The following is a 17,764-nucleotide window of genomic DNA, read 5'->3' as shown; positions in this document are numbered from 1 at the left end:
TCTGTCTCCTGGGCCGGCTGTCAATCATGGCGTTAAGCCTCTTAAACCCCCTCCGACCGCTCGGCCTGCCGGGGCTTTGTCCTTCTCGCGCCGCGGATAAGAGCCGGCAAATCTCCCCCCGAGCCCGGCGCCAACGTGAACAGCGTGCAAGAACAGACACACAAACCGAAGCGTTGAACCTCCACCCTTTATTCCTCCGGCAGTTTCGGAAAATATGTCTGTTTTCGCTAAAAAAAACACCAACTTTATATTATCGGACTCTTCCCGTGATGAGACAGGCCGGTGGAGATTATGGGATGTAAACTGGAGGAGGTGATTGACGGACTCCAAAGATCATCATTAGAAAAATCCTATTTTAGAAATTGATTTCCCCAATTATATATAAATAAAAAAACAACTATTAGCTTCATTTGCGCTACTTCAAGCTATTGCTAACTCGCTAATTTCCCCAGTTGCATTGATTGGTTATTACAAATTGATCAAAATCAAAAGGTACGTTACCCAAAGACAACTAACGTACGTTCGTGGGGGGAGGATAGGGGGGTGTTTTGGTGACATAAACAAGTTTCACGAAAGAGGGGGGTTCTTGACCGGCACCCCCTCAGTCCTCGTCGGAGTTGTGCGAGCGATGCCGCGGCGCGCCGCCCCGGCAGAGCCCCCCGCCCGTGATTCGCCGGTACAGGTCCGTGATGTCGTCGCACTCGGCCTCCAGGTGGTCGGTCTCGTCGTAGGAGCGCGACACGAAGATCTGAGGGCGACAGGAGAGAACAACGGAGGCCGTCAGAAGTCGAAAACTTACTGCAACTCTTCGGAGTGAAGCTCCGGTCACCTGGCTCTTCTGTCCGTCGTCGACGGGAACCAGCGCGCTGCTGACGGACACGAACCTGTAATCCAGAACGGGACGGCGAGTCAAACGAGAGCCGTGCCGTTAGAACCGGCGGGCGGCGTGTTCTCGAGCCCTACTTTTGCAGGATGGGCTCCAGGAGCTCCAGGCCCGGCTGCACCTCCTTCTCCGGGTCGGCGGTTTCCACGTTGGTGCTCAACGTGGCGATGTACATCCCGTCGGAGGCCACGTTGTGGGCGTAGGACACCACGGATATGAAGATGTCTGCGTTGAATTTTTTAGCTGTAGCGCTAGTTATTCATCCGATTCATGTTTCAAAGCGGAGGCTCGAATCCGGCTCTCCGAAACACTCACTTCGCTCTCTTTCTCACATTTTAATCGTATCCCATCGGTCCCGCTCGGCGGACGCCGTACCTGACTTCCTGTGCAGTTGCGTCTGAGGGATGATGATTTGACAGGAGTTTGCCTCGTGGGTGTTTTTGACCGGGTGGTTCAGCAGACAGATGATCCGGATGACCTGCCCCACTTTCCTCACTCGGTTTGGGACGTAGCTGGGGTCGCAAACCAGCTGCTTGCAGCGGAACAGCTGGTGAACAGAAAGGAAGAAGAAGAAGAGGAGTCACTCCACGCTCCTCGGTTCCCCGTTCCACGCCGGGCCCCGACTTGCCTTCCCCTCAGATTTCACGCCTTGCACTCGGCCGTTATCCACAACGATCTCGTCCACCGCCCTTTTCAGCAGGATGGCTCCCCCGGACTCGGCGCTCAGTCTGGAACGAGCAAATTAAAAATATCAACAAACAAGCTAACCTTTATTAGCGTTCATCATCCACGTCCGTGATGTCGCACCAAAGCCGACACTGGACGTGGAGCGATTTCTCGATAAATGGGTTTAACCTGGCGAATCCTTGCGGCAGCTCGGCCAGCCCGTACAGCGGGTAGATGTACGGGCTGGTGTTGTGTTGGGCCACGGAGCGCGAGTACAGCCTGATCCGCCGGATGGTCTCCGCGCACGGCTCGTCCAGGTAGCTGCGGACGTCGGGAGACGAGGCTCAGCGGACCGAAGCTCACACGTTTTGATCGAAACGCCGGTATTGACCTCTGGCTGCGGTGCAGGGCCAGCGCGTGGCCCGTGAACTCCACCACGTCCAGGCCCAGGTCGAAGCGGGAGAAGAGGTCCCGGGTGGTGGTTTTGGCCGGGTCCACGTCCTGGTAGGTGCGGGGATTTCTCTCGTCAAAGTTCAGCGCAAACAGGAGCAGCTTCTTGAACCTCCTCTTGTCGAACATGCCCATCAGGTCTGGAAACGCGATGTGAAAATAAAACCGATGCAATCACTTCCGCTGGAAGTCAGTGAAGTAACTGAACTCCAGGATCACCTGAGGTTTGGGCGTCTTCCTCCGTGGCGGGGACTTTGTGCAGTTTGCCTCCTTTGTACACAAAGCTGCCCTCCACTACTCTGAAGTCCAGATACTTGGTCACCTCTGTGTGCAGAAGGATTTTGACCAGCTCACCTAGCGCACACACACACACACACAGATAGAGAGCAAAGAAATCATCGTGAGCTGTCGCATATTTAAAAAAACAGAAAAGAAAAGCAGCCGTCTTACCCTTGGACAGAAAGAACTTGGGGATGAGGTCAACGTTCCACTGCTTCCCGAGGCCCATGGACTTTGCAGGACCCGGGACTTTAAATTTCTTGAACAGCTGGAAATGAATTTAAAAGGAGCCGAGGTGGTCAGTTTTGTTTCTCGGAGGAGACACCCGGGTGTCCGCTGGCGTGGACTCACCTCCTCCAGGGGAGATATGGAGGCGCTCTCTCCTCCGTAATGGGGATTCCTGTCAATGTGAAGAACCTTCTTTCCATTTAGTGACAATAAACTGGAGATGACACATTCCTGCAGGAGACAGGCGGCGGTCAAACTCTGCATCAGCACAATGATCTCATTTAATTACCCTGAATTATCAGGCAGCAGGAGCTTAGAGGGTTTACACAAATAAAAGAAATACTCGCAAGTAAGTCCAGCATTTATGCAGGGAATTCGCTGTTTTTTATTCTATTATGGGCTAAATTATGAGGCACCTGTGGAAAGATAGTGAATAGCAATAATAATGCATCAAAATACAACCTCTATTCAAACAGAACATTCGAGGAGTGACGGCCTTGCAGATCCTTGGACACAGACGCTCCAGAAATCAATTCAATCTATCACAAAAAGTACTTTTTCTTACCTTTAATCCAGTTCCAAGCACTATAACATCATACTCCTGCATCCTGAGCCACCGGTTGACCACGTCCCAATCCTTTTTTCATGCAGTGTGTGCGTGTGTGTGTGTGTGTATGAACGCATATGTGAGAGGGTGCATATTACAGTGAAACCTGCATGATGCGGATAACTGACAGTAATTCCCTTTTCCTGTAATCCTCTTACAAGTGTATATGTGTATATGCGTGTGATAATTGATAACAATAATTATAATTATTTTAATTATAATACATTAATTCATATTGTTTTCTGTACTATACAGTATTTAGTTTTTAGACGTAAAAAAACCCTCAAATGAACTGAACTGACCTCTTGCATAAAAAACTACATTTCCCATCATGCCTTAACTCTATTGAATGACGTAACTACGTCAGATACTGGCGTATATACGTAATACGCTGACGTATATACGTAATGCGCTTGATTATATTCACCGGTGCTTCCGGGCGGTTTGGCTAAGCGAACTGCTTTTGTTCCCGCCCAGCTGGTAGGATTTCGGGACACGCCGGTAACTAGTACAAACAAATCCCAAGTCAAATATTTGCACCGCAGTCGTTCCGGGCCGCCGGCGCCTTCTCGAACATCTCCGACAAACCGTGCTAACTCCCTGCTTCGATGACAATGCCGTCGGCGCCGACAGTAAGTCTGTCAGGATGCTTTGCTTTTTAGTTTTAACGCCATTTCGAGGGATTCCTGCTTGAATGACGGCCGCCCTGTCATCGCTCACTGTCTCCCAGAACTTTGTTTACAACTTTGCTAGCTGTCGTGCTCCCGCGAATCGCGGAGCAGCATCGGACGTGTTTTCAGCCCGAAATGCGAAAATGGGAAAATAAAACTCTTTCCTGGGCCGGAGGTGGTGGTGGTTACGTCTTAAGTTGTTGCTCCAAATAGGGGGAAATGAAGTTTAATTTGCAGAGGAAAAAAGAGGGGCGTGTCCGTCATACAGTTGACCTATGACTCTCCCCTGCAGCCCGATGGTGGTTAGCTAATTTTATTTAAAAATAAAACAAAAAAACGGCCTGGCATTCATCTTTTCTAAATCTGCACAGGTGTTTTTTTTTTCCAAGCTGCAGCGAACTTTATAAAAAAGTACTTGTACCCTTACCAAAGTGGAAAGCCTTACCTGAAAAGTCAATAGGTTACCGTGCTTCTGCAAGTCACTGTGGTTCTGCTGATGTTTCCCTCGTCTCTTGTGGTCCACCTCAGTTCCCCGGTGCAGACAGGAACCAGCACAAGCGCGTCTCTTCCAAGGCCAACCCTGGATTCCTGGAGAGGCTCAGTGAGACGGCAGGGGGGACTGTTGTCGGAATTGGGCTGTTTTTCCTTTCCATCTATGTGCTCTTCACTAATGAGGTAGGAAACACACACACACACACACACAAAACAGTGGTGTGTGAACCACTGACCAACTGATAGCAGCTGTTTGGGGGCTTCAGGGACGGGCCCTGCAGACAGCATCCTCGCTGGACGAGGGTCTCTCCCAGGTGGTGCCCCTGGGGACCTTCTCCAGGCTGGACCCGCAGAACAACAACCGTTTGGTTCACCTGTCCGCAAAGCTGCAGACCTCGCAGGTGAGCCCGCCGACTGGAAACGGGAACCATAACAAACCTGAAAATAGATATATTTTGCAAGTAGTCACTTTTAAAATCAACTGTGCAGCCCCTGCATGACCCCAACTACAAAGTGGTGGTGCAAGCTGTGAAGCTGAGGAGGGAGGTGGAGATGTACCAGTGGGTGGAGTATCAACAGAGCAGGTGTGTGTGTGTGTGTGTGTGTGTGTGGGCAAACAATGCTGACTTGGACACACAATTCTTGAAATCGTCTTAATTTCAGGGATTTCCAGGAGAACGGGGAGCCTAAAACCGAGACCACCTACTCCTACAGTGAGTGAACGCCCTCCGGTTTTTGGTCTTCTGTTAACATCAGACTTTCTGTGGAAAACAAAATATTTTTTTACAGAACTGATCCCAGAGCAGAACTTCTAGGGAGTGTAAACAAACAGTCCCATGCAGGCTCAGTGGCTCCATAATTATAGCTATAAGAGACACATTATTACATAATAAAATGACATTTGTGAAACAAGTGTCACCCTGATGTTACCCTGCGTGCGTGTGTGTGTGTGTGTGTGTGTGTGTGTGTGTTCGTGACCCTCCTCAGACACGGAGTGGAAGTCAGAGCTGGTCAACAGCCGACATTTTGACGAGGAGATCGGTCACCAGAATCCCAGGTAATCATCTTGTTATGGGAGAAAGGCGTGGGCGTTGCCGCGGGCTGATGAACACGTTGGTATCTCCACGTCTTAGTGCCATGGCGGTGGAGAGCGTGACGGTGGTGGCCCCGGAGGTCAGACTCGGCCCCTTCGTTCTGTCCAAAGGTAGGCGGCCGATTCAAAACGGGGTGGGAACTCAACCCGCGGAATAGTTTCCCGTCACTTGATTCATCCGTCCCGTTTCTTCTCGTCTTCAGGTTTGGTGGAGCAGATCAGTAACTTCCAGACCCTCAGGCTGGACGCTTCGCCCGCCATGAGCCCGGACCCCTTTCTCACCGTCTATGACGACTATTTCTATCACACCTCGTCCCCACGCCGGCCTGAGGTGAGCTTCGCCGCCGCCCAGGTTTGGCCTTCGCCTCCAAGTCGGGTCACTGTACGTTTGGTTTCATTCGCCAGGTAGGAGATGTTCGCGTGAGGTTCTCCTTCGCGGGGCTCAGCGGTGAGGCGTCCCACCTCGGCCCGGCTCAAACTGTGAGAACCTCCTGGTAGCTCCATGACTTCGACTCCAGGCTTCCGTCGATCCCCAATTTGAATACATCCGCATTCTGTCCCCTTTTTGTTCCAGGTCAGCATTGTGGCTATGCAGAGAGGAGAGCAGCTCCTGGCCTTCAAGACCAAGTCAGGAGATCCTCTGGAGGTCCTGTACCTGGAGGAGTTCTCCGCAGAGGTCAGCGTGGACACCCGCTCTCCTCGCTCAAATGTCCGCTCCCCTGGCTAACACTGTCCCTGTGGTCGTCCACCATGTTCTACCACCAGGAGATTTTCGCGCGGGAACACCAGCACAACAGCATGAAGACCTGGGGGCTCCGGGTGGCCGGCTGGGCCCTGATGTTCCTCAGCATCCAGCTGACCATGCGGATCATCTACACGCTGGGTAAACACACACACACACATAGAATGGCCACACGATATTTGACGCATTTGAGCTCCATGGTTTTTCACGTGTGCCTTGTTTTTCTGGCCTCCAGTGGATTGGGTGCCAGTTCTCCGAGAACTTATCTCCGTGGGGATCAAGATCTTCGCCCTGTGCGTGTCCTGCTCTCTGTCTCTCCTCACCATCGGGGTCGGGTGGATCTTCTACCGGCCGCTGGTGGCGGCGGCCATGGCAGCTCTGGCTCTGCTCCCGCTCTTTCTCGCCCGCTCGGGACTCCCGGCCAAGAAGGACCAGTGACGAGCGAGATGATGGTCTCCATGGCGACATCTGGATGCCTTCCATTATAATTAGCTGCTCTGAGACCTTATTAGGTTTCTAAGTGGAAGTAATTTGAATGTCCTGGTTCCCGGCGGCACCAGACGGCCGCCATTTCCCCCCCAAACGGACGCCGTTTGAGAAAAACCAAAGGTGATGCAAGAACATTTTCACTCTTTGTGTTTGTGGAAAAATAATCCAGACTGTCTTTGTTTGGACAAAGAGCCGAAACCTGAGGCCCGTGCGGATCTGCAAGAGGTTTTCTTTGTTTTGTATTGTTTTTTTTTTTAAATGAATAAAGCTATTTTTCTCCATTTGACCGCCTTTTTTTTTTTTTTGTTTGTTTCTGATGCAACTGACTGGGTGGAAAAAGAAGCAAAAGCTAATAAGCAGACGCGTGAATGGAGTTCCCCGCCCAGCATGTGCGGCGTTTCCTTCCACAATAACTTAACCGCCGCCTGCAACGCTCACCCGCCCCGACAACTTGGGAGATGAATGTGCGGCCTTAGATCGCTTCCTCTTTTACGCAGTTTCATTTCCAGAACCAAAAGTGCCAACTGGCGACGCAGATAAATGAGTAACGGCTGCTCTTGTTCACGTCAGTGTGTGTGTGTTAGCGGGAGGTCGACGGCTGCGGAGTGTGAGCGACGAGAAAGACACGGCAAAGGACAAAACGTCAAATTATCCAAAGTTTTTATCTGTCAAAATTCTACTTAAAATCTTTTTCTTTTCTTCCTCGTATCCAAGCGGGACAACAGTTTGGTGGCTCAGAACGTTGGTCGGTTTCTTGAGCAAGGGATGCAAATTAGCGGGATTCTTCCAAAGTAAATTTATTACACAAAACACTTAAGTTCCCAGCGGAGCTTTTAAACAAAATGAGTTTCCAGTTGCACACCGTGCAGGGGGCTCTTTGTCGTCTTTTTTTTTTTTTTTTAGGGGGATGCACGAAAGGGATCGTATACGAACCGCACAAACATTTTGGACTTCATGTGTGCGTCCGTGGGAGTAATTCAAGAATAACGGGTCACAGTGTGAAGGTACTTCACCCCTCGTTGGCTGTGGAGACATTCCTCAGATCAGCAGGCAGGGCTTAAGCACTTAACTGTAGTTGGCAGGTAGGACAGGACGCGTCCCCTGACTGACTTCTCTTATCACGTAGTACATGTCGAGAAAGGAGGTTTCGTTATGGCTGATTTACTGATGTTAAAGTACAAAAGAGTTGTTGTTTTTTTTTTTTTTCCTCATCACCTCAAAATTCAATACTGACAGAACCTGACTACTTTTGCTTAAGACAAAAAAAAAAAAAAAAAAAAAAAGTTAAAAGCATAGCGCCTTTTTGTAAAAACTGGGGAGAACAGTCTTTTCGAGTGGGTATGTTTGGGGATTTGACCTAATGCTCCTCCTCCCCGCCGTAGGAAGCAGTCCTCACGCCCCCTCCCCCCATTTACAGTAGGACACATTTACTGCTCTTCTTTCCCCGCCTGGCCTGTAGCGCGGCCCTGGTGGCCATCTCAAAGACTTCCCTTACGCCATCCTTCGTTTTCGCAGAGCACTCCATGTATCCGAAGGCACCGATCCTGTTCGCCATGTCCCGCCCGTCCTCGGGTTTCACCGGTTCCTGAAAAGGAAAAATAAAAGGTCAGGCGAAAACCAAAGATTTGTCCGATCGCGCGGCGAAGGGGTTCGGATGTTCTCACCTGCTTCATTTTGGCGAGCTCCCTGCGGGTGTGCTCGTCGTTGCGCAGGTCCTTCTTATTCCCCACTAATATAATGGGAACGTTGGGACAGAAGTGTTTGACCTCGGGGGTCCACTTCTCAGGGATGTTCTCTGAGTGAGGAGACGGAGAAGTTCACCTGATCACGCTATTAACACTCCACAAGTAAAAGCCGTGCACCCCGAGTCTTGTGAAAGATAAAGCGGCGAACACAGCGGGGTCTTACCGAGACTATCGGGGCTGTCGATGGAGAAGCACATAAGGATGACATCGGTGTCGGGGTAGGAGAGCGGGCGCAGCCTGTCGTAGTCCTCTTGACCCGCCGTGTCCCAGAGCGCTAACTCCACCTGCCGCCAGACGTTCAGACATGAGGTTTGACTGAATGGATATATCCTGTCACTGTCACTGTCAAGTGCTTTTCATTTGGTTTACAGACGGTCGGAAACCCCGTTCTGTTTCGCAAGATGCAAAGTGAGACGATGCTGAAAGAAGCTAATGTAGCAGCATGCTACATTAGCTAGGGGTCATGAGCAGGGTCATACGTCCAGCTTCCTGGAGGGTGGGTGTTTTCCACACGGGAAATTTGCTTAAAACTACCATTCACAATGACTTTTCTTACTGGAAACTGGCTCTGACAGAGAGTGACACAAATATCACATTTATAGGACAAAGGTTAGGGATGAGCGGTATCATCGACGCTCAACAAGTACAAAATGCGTAATTTACTATTGGACCATTGGTGGATACATTTCTTGCTCCAACCTGTTAGCTGGAGAAAACAGAAATTAATAGAAAATATGGGGCGAAACTGGGAAATTTTATAATTGTTGCATTTAAAACAAGGTTGTGTTACCCCCCCTCCCCCAATATTGTTGCTATGGTGACAATGTGCATCATTGCTGAACGAAGCGGCTCATCGTGAACATCTAACCACCCTTTGAGTTCTGGTAATATCATTGACAATCTACAGCTGAAATTCTGTCTTCTCTAAAGCAGAGGCAGGTTGTGGACACACACACACACAGGGCCATAAAACAGATAATTTGGAAATCTGCTGCTAACTTCAGAGATTAAAAAAAAAATGTTATGAGCTCACAGCGTGGATGATGTGTGTAACACGAGTCTTGCACGAGCCCAGAGACAGCTTGTAAATGACAGCTCATTAAGTTTGGACACCGGTGACTGAGGAGACCTGCTCCTTCTGCTGGAACGGGACCAAGTCATGTCTGCGGGGTCAATTGAGCAGAGACGGGGAGACAAAACGCCACCTCTTGCCAAAGTATGAGCACAGGGCGTCCATCTGACCGTTCTCGATGACCTTCCCTCAGCAGCTACACGCCGATTCGTCTATTCATAGCGCTCACGACGACTGACGGCACATTAATATGCCATCACATCCATATCAAATGCAAGACATATTAAGCATCCAATCGAACCTGTCACACTGGGGCTGACGGTAAGGGAGTCTCGGTTTAGCGATACAGTGTTAGGATAGTCATCTCAGCCTGCAACCGCAGCCTTTATTCAGAAAAAACGGTCTGAGTGTTTATGTCGGTCTTTACAAAACCGAGGAGGGGATTATTGGTCGAATAAAGAAAAATGATAGGAAAACGCTTTCAAGATGTGTAGGAGGAGATGATGACGCTCACATTGTGCTGAACAATAACTGATTTCCTGTGTTTTGTATTAGTGAGAGATAACGCGGTTACCTGGAAAGACGTGGGGTCTAAAGGTAGGACGAATACAGCTTTTGCTTCGACTGATACCGATCCAGTGTGTTACTGAGTGATATGACACAGTGATCCCGGGGTCGGGTGATAAAGACGTGACTTGTACCTGTTTGCTATCAACTTCAATGTCAGCGACGTAGTTCTCAAACACCGTGGGCACGTACACCTCCGGGAACTGGTCCTTGCTGAACACGATGAGCAGGCAGGTCTTCCCGCAGGCTCCATCTCCCACGATGACCAGCTTTTTCCTGATTGCTGCCATCACTGGAAAGAAAGAGGAGGGGGAAAGGGGCAAGAAGCATCAAGGGGCTGTGAGAGAAGGGGTCAGTTCATGGCGCTGGAGTCTTATGCAACAACTGGCTCCGGTAAGAAAGGATGGGAGGCCAACAACCTTCAGCTGTGTTGACACAGCGCCAAGCACGTCCGGAACCAACACCCAAGGCCAACTATTCAGCTTTTTCAGCACTAACATCGACAGTTAACCTTGTCACTTCAATATCGGTTGGTCTTCATTAACATGCCAAGATATTAATTCGGTTAGTTTTGGCCTAAAATGCTACAACTCGACTCGGAACCTTCTTCCATATCGAAACATTTCCTTCCCCAATGTTTCTGACCCACCCCGGCAACTAGCGTGAAAAAAAAATGTCCAATCCTGAAAGCAAGTGAAAGAATACTTAAAGAGCGCACGTTATGAAACAACATTAATTGTCCCCAGCTGCTTCTTGAAATTAAATTATATGATTAGATTAAATCCGGTGTTGTCCGACCCCGAATCCGAGCGGGGCAGGACGCTGTTGTATTTACCAAAGCTAACGTCGCTCGATGCTAGGTCCGCAGCTAACCACGGTTAGCCGGATGTGCGGCTTGAGCGCTGGGTACAGATTTTACTGAGCGATACGGTCTTATACAACAATATTCAGAACACAAAACAAACGCCTTCACGTCGGCGACCGACGTCTCGATCGAAGAAATAAGTCAGAACTCGTAAAAAGACCGTGCTAGATGCCCAGAGATTAGCTTAGCTTAGCTAATCAGAACGGAAGTCAATGAGACTTTATCGGTCCGTTAGCTAGGTTGGCTAGCCGAGTAGCGGAAGAAATCTCCTCGACGACCTTTCGGGCCGGAGGAATAAGTCTGGCCCTGCTTGCGGGTTCGAGTGTCGACGCCGTCGCCTACCTACCAACCTACCTAGCAGGCGGCTGGATGGTTATCCGAGGGGTTTCCCGAATTGTGCTTTGTTGGCCTCCGTCGCTGCTCCCTGTCTGTACGGCCGGGGGATGAACAGAGGGGAAGTGAGGGGGAGGAGGGGAGGGGCCGACATTGTTGGAGCACCAGCACTGACGTCATCAACAACAACAACAACAACAACTGTAATAATGATAATAATAATAATAATTATAATAATATTAGTAATAATAATCGTCACAATAAAAACAATAATAATCGTCATAACAATAATACGTATCATATTGATTGGTAGCATTATTATCAATGGTTGGTATTGGTTATTATAATAATCATAATAACAAATATACCGACTGATTATTAAGATAAGATATACTTTATTGATCCCCATGGAGGAAATTCTTTTGTCACACCAGTGCAACAATGAGAGGATCAATAAATTGAGACAATTAAAACATGGTAAAAGAGATCGACAAATTTATGCACAGTTGAGCGAACAAGGATAAGAATAGAAACAGAGTGATGAACAAAATAAACAACAATAAACATGATTGGAGGGACACCAAAAAGGATAAAAATAGACAACAATTGATTATTATCAAATGATTATTATTGTTATTATCATCACTGTAATCATTAGTATGATAAGTAATCGTATGATGATGGCGGTGATTTTTATTACAAATGCTAATCATCATCATCATGTTGATTATTATTACATTACAATTAATATTTTTGTTAATATGACACACAATACAAACAATGTTTAACATGTGAAAGACTTCCCTGATCAAGACATTTTATTTTGAAACCTCTCTTATCTTTTTTTCCATTTTGGGAGGGAAGATTGACAGTCGCATTAAATGATAATGTGAAATTTGTTTCATCATTGAGCTCAACCTTGACATGTTTGAACGCTAACCCCTGCGCCGCCATATTCATTTCTTGGCTTATTTTTCTCTCCTCTTCTGCTCAGTTTTCTGCTCTATCAGCTTTGAGCCGAGTCAAACGTTCTTCAACTTCAGATGTTTCCACAAGATGTGGTCACAGTCCAAGGAAAAATGAGGGAACTGTCACAGCCAACTCTGGGATTTACATATTATAACGTCTGGTTTCATTTTCTCCAAGTCACGAGACGTTCCTTCTCTCCAAATGTGGAGATCTCCTCTGAACCAAAGCGGAGCTCTGGTTTCAACCCGCCTCCGAAAACCTCGTCTGCGGCGCTTGTTGATCCCGCTGATCCCTGAGGTTTATCATTTATCGATCGTCTGGTCGACGTTCAAGGAGAGTCTCACACTCACAAGGAAATTCTGAGCCCAGGCTGACAGCGGCGAGCAGGTAACTCCAAGCTGGAACGCCGGCGTAATTATAACTCTAATCCCGATAAGAGGCTTTCTTAGTTGGGCCTCTCAGACGCAGCGCAGGTGTGGGCTCGCTGCCACTCGGACACCGGACGCTCGCGGCGGTTTTCAGAGGAGGCTTCTGTCCCGGGCGGGTAAGACTTCTATGACAAAAGGTTCATAAAGGAAAATGTCGCACACATCCAGGGGGAAAATGATGGTTTGTGAGCACTGAGGTGTACAGGAGAGGCGGCGGTGACATGAATTATTCTGATAAAGCAGACAGAAATCTGTATTTATATAAAAATAAAGGGAACACTTAAACAACACAATGTAACTCCAAGTCAATCTGATTCATTTGAACATCCAAGTTGGACCAGCCCGTCATGTATTTTTACACTTTAAAATCCAAATCCAGACCTCAATGGGTTCATACATTTGATTTCCATCGATGATTTTTATGTGATTTTGTTGTCAGCACATTCAACTATGGAAAGAACAAAGTATTTCATAAGAATATTATATTCATTCAAATCTAGGATGTGATATTTTAGGGTTCCCTTTATTTTTTGGAGCAGTGTATATTTAACATGAACATTGATAAATGTATTATTATCAATTATTATTATTTTCTGAATTAATATTACTTCTTTTAATTATTATTATTGTATCACTATTATCATAATAATCACTGTTATTATTATCAGAATTATACAGAAGCAGGGATTGGACCACCACCCTTCCGATCGGAGGGTCGCCCCAAAGTAATGATAAAAATAATAATAATGATAATAATAATGCAAACAATAGTAACAACAACAAGAGCAATAATAATAATAATGACAAAGGTAGCGGTGATATTTTCACAGGCAGGTAAGATTTTAGGAAATAAGAATTCCAGTCAAAGGAAAAAAAAAATCACACCTACACTGGGGGAATATTATGGTCTGTCTCCAAAGCCCGGTGTCGTCATGGAGATGCAGCTGTGACGCCGGTGAACGCCTTCTCTGAGTACAGACGTCGCTTCTGTTGTATTCTAGACCCGCCGTGGTGCATCGCTGGTGGAATTTCAGCGGAAAAACAATTGAATACACACCCGCAGAGACACACATGGATGTAAAGTGTGTGTGTGTGTGTGTGTGTGTGACAGATGAGACGGCCGAGACAATCCGCAGGATTTTATTTTCACATATAAATAAAAGCAAAAGTCGATATAAAATAAGACGACATTTTTAGTGCCGTCTTCTCACCGGAGGCGGGACGAGTCACGTCGCCTAAAGTCCGACTGACGAACACACACACACACACACACACACACACACAAACACACACACCCACACACACACCTCAGGATTACAAAGTTCAATGTGTTGATTGTGGAGACCCCCGGCCTTGCGCGGTCGCGGCGGGACGTCCAGCGTTCACAGTGTGCCGATGAGGCCGCGACCCCCCCCGTCCCCTCGGGGGGCCTCATATGTGGAAAGGGTAGTCCTGCAGGTAACGCAGGAGAGCCTTGGGGAGCGGCAGCTTGTCGGCGCAGTCCGTGCTCCCGTGGATGGCGAGGCGCGCCAGGTGCTGCAAAGAAGGGAAGGCCTCCGGTCGGCGCAGGGGCCGCGTGAGCTTCAGCGGCACGCCGCCGTCCTTCACCGCGCACTGCACGGAGCCCGTCTTGCCCGGGACGGCGTCCTCGTCCGACCCCTGACCCGGCGGCGCGCGTCCCGTGGCGGCGTAGTGCTGGATCAGAGTGAGAACGTCGGAGAAGGACTGCAACCGGGGCAGGCCGGGGGTGAGGGAGTCCAGCCAGAAGGCTCCTTTGCTGTACTCGATCCGCACGCTGGTGGGGCCGCAGCAGGTCTTCACCGACAGGGCCAGCATGAACTGGGGGTGGCTGCTGTCCCGCACCAGGAAGGCGCCCTCCGACGCCTCCAGGAGGGCGTCACGAGCCTCGCTGGCCGAGATGGACCCCCAGTACCAGCCTGCAACGAGACGGGAGGTTTGCAAAAGGTTTGTGACGCAACTCCGAAACCGATCTGTCTGTGGATTCCAGGAGATGTGAGGAGAAAATGAAAGGGAGGGGGAGCGGGAGGGATATCTGGAAGTGTGTTCCAGACTTTTAAAAAGCTGATGAAATCACTGAATCCGCCCCGTGGATACACGGGGAACAGAAAAGTTAAAAAAAAAGGAAAAGGAAAAATCATCGGAAACAAACAATTAAACAAACAAATTCATTCAAACGGTTAAAAAAATATGTCCCTGTTTCTTAAAAAAGACGTTTTTCATCCCGGATTGGTCAACGCTCCATCACACACACACACACACACACACGCGCTCACACACACACACACACACACACACACACACAGGGTCGGTTCTCCTTGTGGTCATGCTGGAGGAACCCATGCAGACCCGGGAGACTCACAAATACACGGAAAGAACCTTCCGGCTGTGAGGAGGACGTTCTTACCACTACGCAAATAATAATTAGAATTAAAATTATTATTATTATTATTATTATCATGAGCATTATTACTTTTATTTGATTTGCTATTTCTGTTCTTATGATAATAATACTTATGTGGCTCATATGAGACTTATGTGACTGAGCATCCGGTTTCAGGCTGGTTTACACTGGATCGCATCCACACACACACACACACACACACACACACACACACACACACACACACACACACACACACACACACACACACACACACACACACACACACAAACACACACACACACACAGCAATGACAGCAGAGCCAGAATGCTAATGCTAATTATTATTATTATTATCATTATGACTCTTATTATTAATGTTATTGTTCATGATAATTATTATGTAAATGGGCGGACATGCAAAGCACTTATAACCACAAACACTATATGAGCTCAGTCTGTTTAACATTTACAGCCAAAACAACAATAACAATAATGCATTTGTATTATTAATACCGTTATTATCATTACTACTATAATACTAACAAGGCAGGACATACTAATACAACAATAATTTTTATTTTTACAATTACTATTGTCATCACCATCATTGTGTGCTTTGAAACCATTTACAACAACTACAACAAAGTAGTTATATTATAATTATAATTATTAACATTATTATCATCATTACAATGCTCACATTATTGTTTTTAATGTATTATTATTCCTATTATATCCCTACTACTTTTATCATTACAACAATTTTTATGATCATCATCATTAACATCAGAGTTATTATAATCCCCATCATCATTATTGCTGTATTATTATTCCCATTATTACTACTACTTTTATTATGCAATAATTTTTATTATAGTCATTATTACCATCCAAGTTGTTATTATAATGCCCATCATCATTATTTCAATTATTATCATTACCACTATTATCATCATTACAATGCACAGATTATTATTTTTAATGTATCATTATTCCTATTATTACTACTACTTTTATAATTACAATAATTGTGTGATCATCATAATAATCATCAAAGTTATTATAAAGCCCATCATCATTACTGCTGTTATTATTGCTATTATAATTATTACTGAATTATTATTCCCATTATTACTACAACTTTTATAATTACAATAATTTTATGATCGTCATTATTACCATCAAAATTGTTATTGTAATGCCCATCATCATTATTGCTATTATTATTCTTATTATTATGATTATTGTTATTATAATGTGATTATTATTATTATTAGTAGTAGTAATATTATTATTAATTTATCATTGTTGTAGTTATTATTACTATTGATATATATATTTTTCTATATTTTTAATATGGGGTACCAGAGGCCTGGAGGTACTGGAAAGTGGAGGTGATGCAGCCCAGGTCCTCCGCCAGGTCCCAGCGTACGCGCTGCGGGTTCGGCGCGTCCACGCGTCGGGTGACGGCCACCGCCGGGGCGACCATCCCGGGACACGCTGCGTGACCGTCGTGGGAGGTTTCACGACTCAATCTTAGGAAAGGAGAAGAAGGAGAAAAAGAAGAAAACCGTCAGTTCACGTCACAATCGCAGACGCGCACACGCACAGATCGAGTACACGACACGAGTGTCCTCGGAATAAAATTTAAAAAAAGCCCACGGGGAGTGGGATTAACACCACAAATGTGTTCAATGTGATCCACCTCACCTGGATTCGGGCAAAATCATGAGGTTCCGCTTGGAAAACGGTCTGCGGGAAAATCCATCTTGACTTGTTTGTTTGTTTTTGTTTGTTTGTTTGTTTGTTTGTTTTTAAATCCACTCGGGTTTCTCCGCCGTGTGCGCCCACGATTAGAAATAAACACGCAGGTCCGGAGCCGGCGGCTGGAGCGGCTGTTTGTCACCGGTCGGAGCGGCTCAGACGGCGGGCCCGGGTCAGACCGGTCCGGCGGGGCTTCCAGGAATCCGTTTCCAGGAAACGCTCGGCGTTTCAGCCCCCGATGTTCCTGCGTGGCCGCGGATATTCCGTGAAAATGTGCTCCCGATTTTGTCCCTCGCAGATTCACGCCGCTGCCAGACAAAGCTACATACGCGCAGGTAGAATGCGACTTCCGGGAACATTTTCAAAATAAAACAACGCCGAGTCGTTGGACCGGGAAGAAGGCGCGACTCTGGAGCAAAGGAGGAGAAATGCATTAAAAAAATAAACATGATATAATATATTGAAGGGGCTTGAATTGTGTAAGAGACTGAAAACTGATCAAAAATCTTGTATTATCGCCTTAAACGCCCTTTCAATCATTCTCACTTCCGTGTGCTTATGTGGTTTCTCACTCTTTACCGAATTACCCACGGTCTTTAAATGATAATCCACGGAAACCGGATCGGAAATGTGTCTTTTATATTTGTTTAATATCACGAAATAGCTCAGCGTTTTAATTCGTTATATTATGTTGAAAGGAAAATTCTACTCAGTTTCCGGTTTATTTCTGTTACCTTTGGGAAACTTGACGAGCCGAAATGTGTTTATTGTTACTGCGAAAACAGCGTTTTTAAGTATTTCTCTGCACCCTGTACCACATCGTGACGTGTTTTCAGCGTTGTTTGCAGTATTCTACACTCGCACATCCACACGTGGAAAGTGGGCTTCCACGGAGGGAGATTGTTGATCAGCAAACTCATTATTCGGGGATGATCGAAACACAGAAAAAGGTGTATTTTGATAAAAATATAAATCATTTCAATGAGTCACAACTCCTGCAACAAGTCTTCTTCTTTT

The 17,764-nt window shown here is 46.9% G+C and overlaps 4 protein-coding genes across 4 annotated transcripts; 1 reads left to right on the top strand and 3 right to left on the bottom strand.

The window, feature by feature from the left end:
* Positions 1-179: 179 nt before the first annotated feature.
* Positions 180-3,253, bottom strand: LOC147221935 (rab GDP dissociation inhibitor beta). Its single transcript, XM_086167752.1, has 11 exons — positions 3,072-3,253; positions 2,630-2,737; positions 2,450-2,546; positions 2,219-2,353; positions 1,941-2,139; positions 1,739-1,870; positions 1,512-1,611; positions 1,259-1,430; positions 964-1,108; positions 830-884; positions 180-748 (listed from the first exon to the last, which is right to left on the bottom strand). Exons 1-11 carry the CDS (start codon positions 3,111-3,113, stop codon positions 602-604), a joined length of 1,332 nt encoding a protein of 443 aa, XP_086023878.1. The 5' UTR covers positions 3,114-3,253; the 3' UTR covers positions 180-601.
* A 362-nt stretch (positions 3,254-3,615) lies between these two features.
* On the top strand, positions 3,616-6,880 carry tmem43 (transmembrane protein 43). Its single transcript, XM_086167754.1, has 12 exons — positions 3,616-3,745; positions 4,313-4,459; positions 4,543-4,677; positions 4,766-4,860; positions 4,940-4,989; positions 5,264-5,333; positions 5,410-5,480; positions 5,573-5,700; positions 5,775-5,849; positions 5,944-6,045; positions 6,135-6,252; positions 6,347-6,880. Exons 1-12 carry the CDS (start codon positions 3,722-3,724, stop codon positions 6,547-6,549), a joined length of 1,218 nt encoding a protein of 405 aa, XP_086023880.1. The 5' UTR covers positions 3,616-3,721; the 3' UTR covers positions 6,550-6,880.
* A 363-nt stretch (positions 6,881-7,243) lies between these two features.
* On the bottom strand, positions 7,244-11,323 carry LOC147221933 (transforming protein RhoA). The gene is made up of 5 exons (XM_086167755.1): positions 11,204-11,323; positions 10,119-10,276; positions 8,509-8,629; positions 8,265-8,395; positions 7,244-8,185 (listed from the first exon to the last, which is right to left on the bottom strand). The coding sequence occupies exons 2-5, from the start codon at positions 10,272-10,274 to the stop codon at positions 8,012-8,014; spliced, it is 582 nt and encodes a 193-aa protein (XP_086023881.1). The 5' UTR covers positions 10,275-10,276; positions 11,204-11,323; the 3' UTR covers positions 7,244-8,011.
* A 2,380-nt stretch (positions 11,324-13,703) lies between these two features.
* On the bottom strand, positions 13,704-17,490 carry cishb (cytokine inducible SH2-containing protein b). Its single transcript, XM_086168755.1, has 3 exons — positions 16,694-17,490; positions 16,349-16,518; positions 13,704-14,516 (listed from the first exon to the last, which is right to left on the bottom strand). The coding sequence occupies exons 1-3, from the start codon at positions 16,711-16,713 to the stop codon at positions 14,011-14,013; spliced, it is 696 nt and encodes a 231-aa protein (XP_086024881.1). The 5' UTR covers positions 16,714-17,490; the 3' UTR covers positions 13,704-14,010.
* Positions 17,491-17,764: the final 274 nt, after the last annotated feature.

This window comes from Fistularia commersonii, chromosome 21, assembly GCF_037954325.1.
Source record: "Fistularia commersonii isolate RoL2024-O1a breed Wild chromosome 21, RoL_Fcom_v1.0, whole genome shotgun sequence".
In the NCBI taxonomy this organism is placed as follows: domain Eukaryota; kingdom Metazoa; phylum Chordata; class Actinopteri; order Syngnathiformes; family Fistulariidae; genus Fistularia; species Fistularia commersonii.
Note: the sequence above shows the minus strand (reverse complement) of the source record. Positions and strands in the feature narration are given on the sequence as shown.

Coding starts and splice junctions, on each gene's coding strand:
- LOC147221935 (XM_086167752.1), bottom strand. CDS start 3,113: ATGCAGGAGTATGATGTTATAGTGCTTGGAACTGGATTAAAG. Junction 2,738..3,071: donor TGCTTGGAACTGGATTAAAG/GTAAGAAAAAGT, acceptor TGTCTCCTGCAG/GAATGTGTCATCTCCAGTTT. Junction 885..963: donor CTGGAGCCCATCCTGCAAAA/GTAGGGCTCGAG, acceptor TCTGGATTACAG/GTTCGTGTCCGTCAGCAGCG.
- tmem43 (XM_086167754.1), top strand. CDS start 3,722: ATGACAATGCCGTCGGCGCCGACA. Junction 3,746..4,312: donor CAATGCCGTCGGCGCCGACA/GTAAGTCTGTCA, acceptor GGTCCACCTCAG/TTCCCCGGTGCAGACAGGAA. Junction 5,850..5,943: donor ACCTCGGCCCGGCTCAAACT/GTGAGAACCTCC, acceptor TTTTTGTTCCAG/GTCAGCATTGTGGCTATGCA.
- LOC147221933 (XM_086167755.1), bottom strand. CDS start 10,274: ATGGCAGCAATCAGGAAAAAGCTGGTCATCGTGGGAGATGGAGCCTGC. Junction 8,630..10,118: donor TTGAAGTTGATAGCAAACAG/GTACAAGTCACG, acceptor GTCTGGCGGCAG/GTGGAGTTAGCGCTCTGGGA. Junction 8,186..8,264: donor AGCTCGCCAAAATGAAGCAG/GTGAGAACATCC, acceptor TTTCCTTTTCAG/GAACCGGTGAAACCCGAGGA.
- cishb (XM_086168755.1), bottom strand. CDS start 16,713: ATGATTTTGCCCGAATCCAG. Junction 16,519..16,693: donor ATGATTTTGCCCGAATCCAG/GTGAGGTGGATC, acceptor TCCTTTCCTAAG/ATTGAGTCGTGAAACCTCCC. Junction 14,517..16,348: donor CCAGTACCTCCAGGCCTCTG/GTACCCCATATT, acceptor GTCTCGTTGCAG/GCTGGTACTGGGGGTCCATC.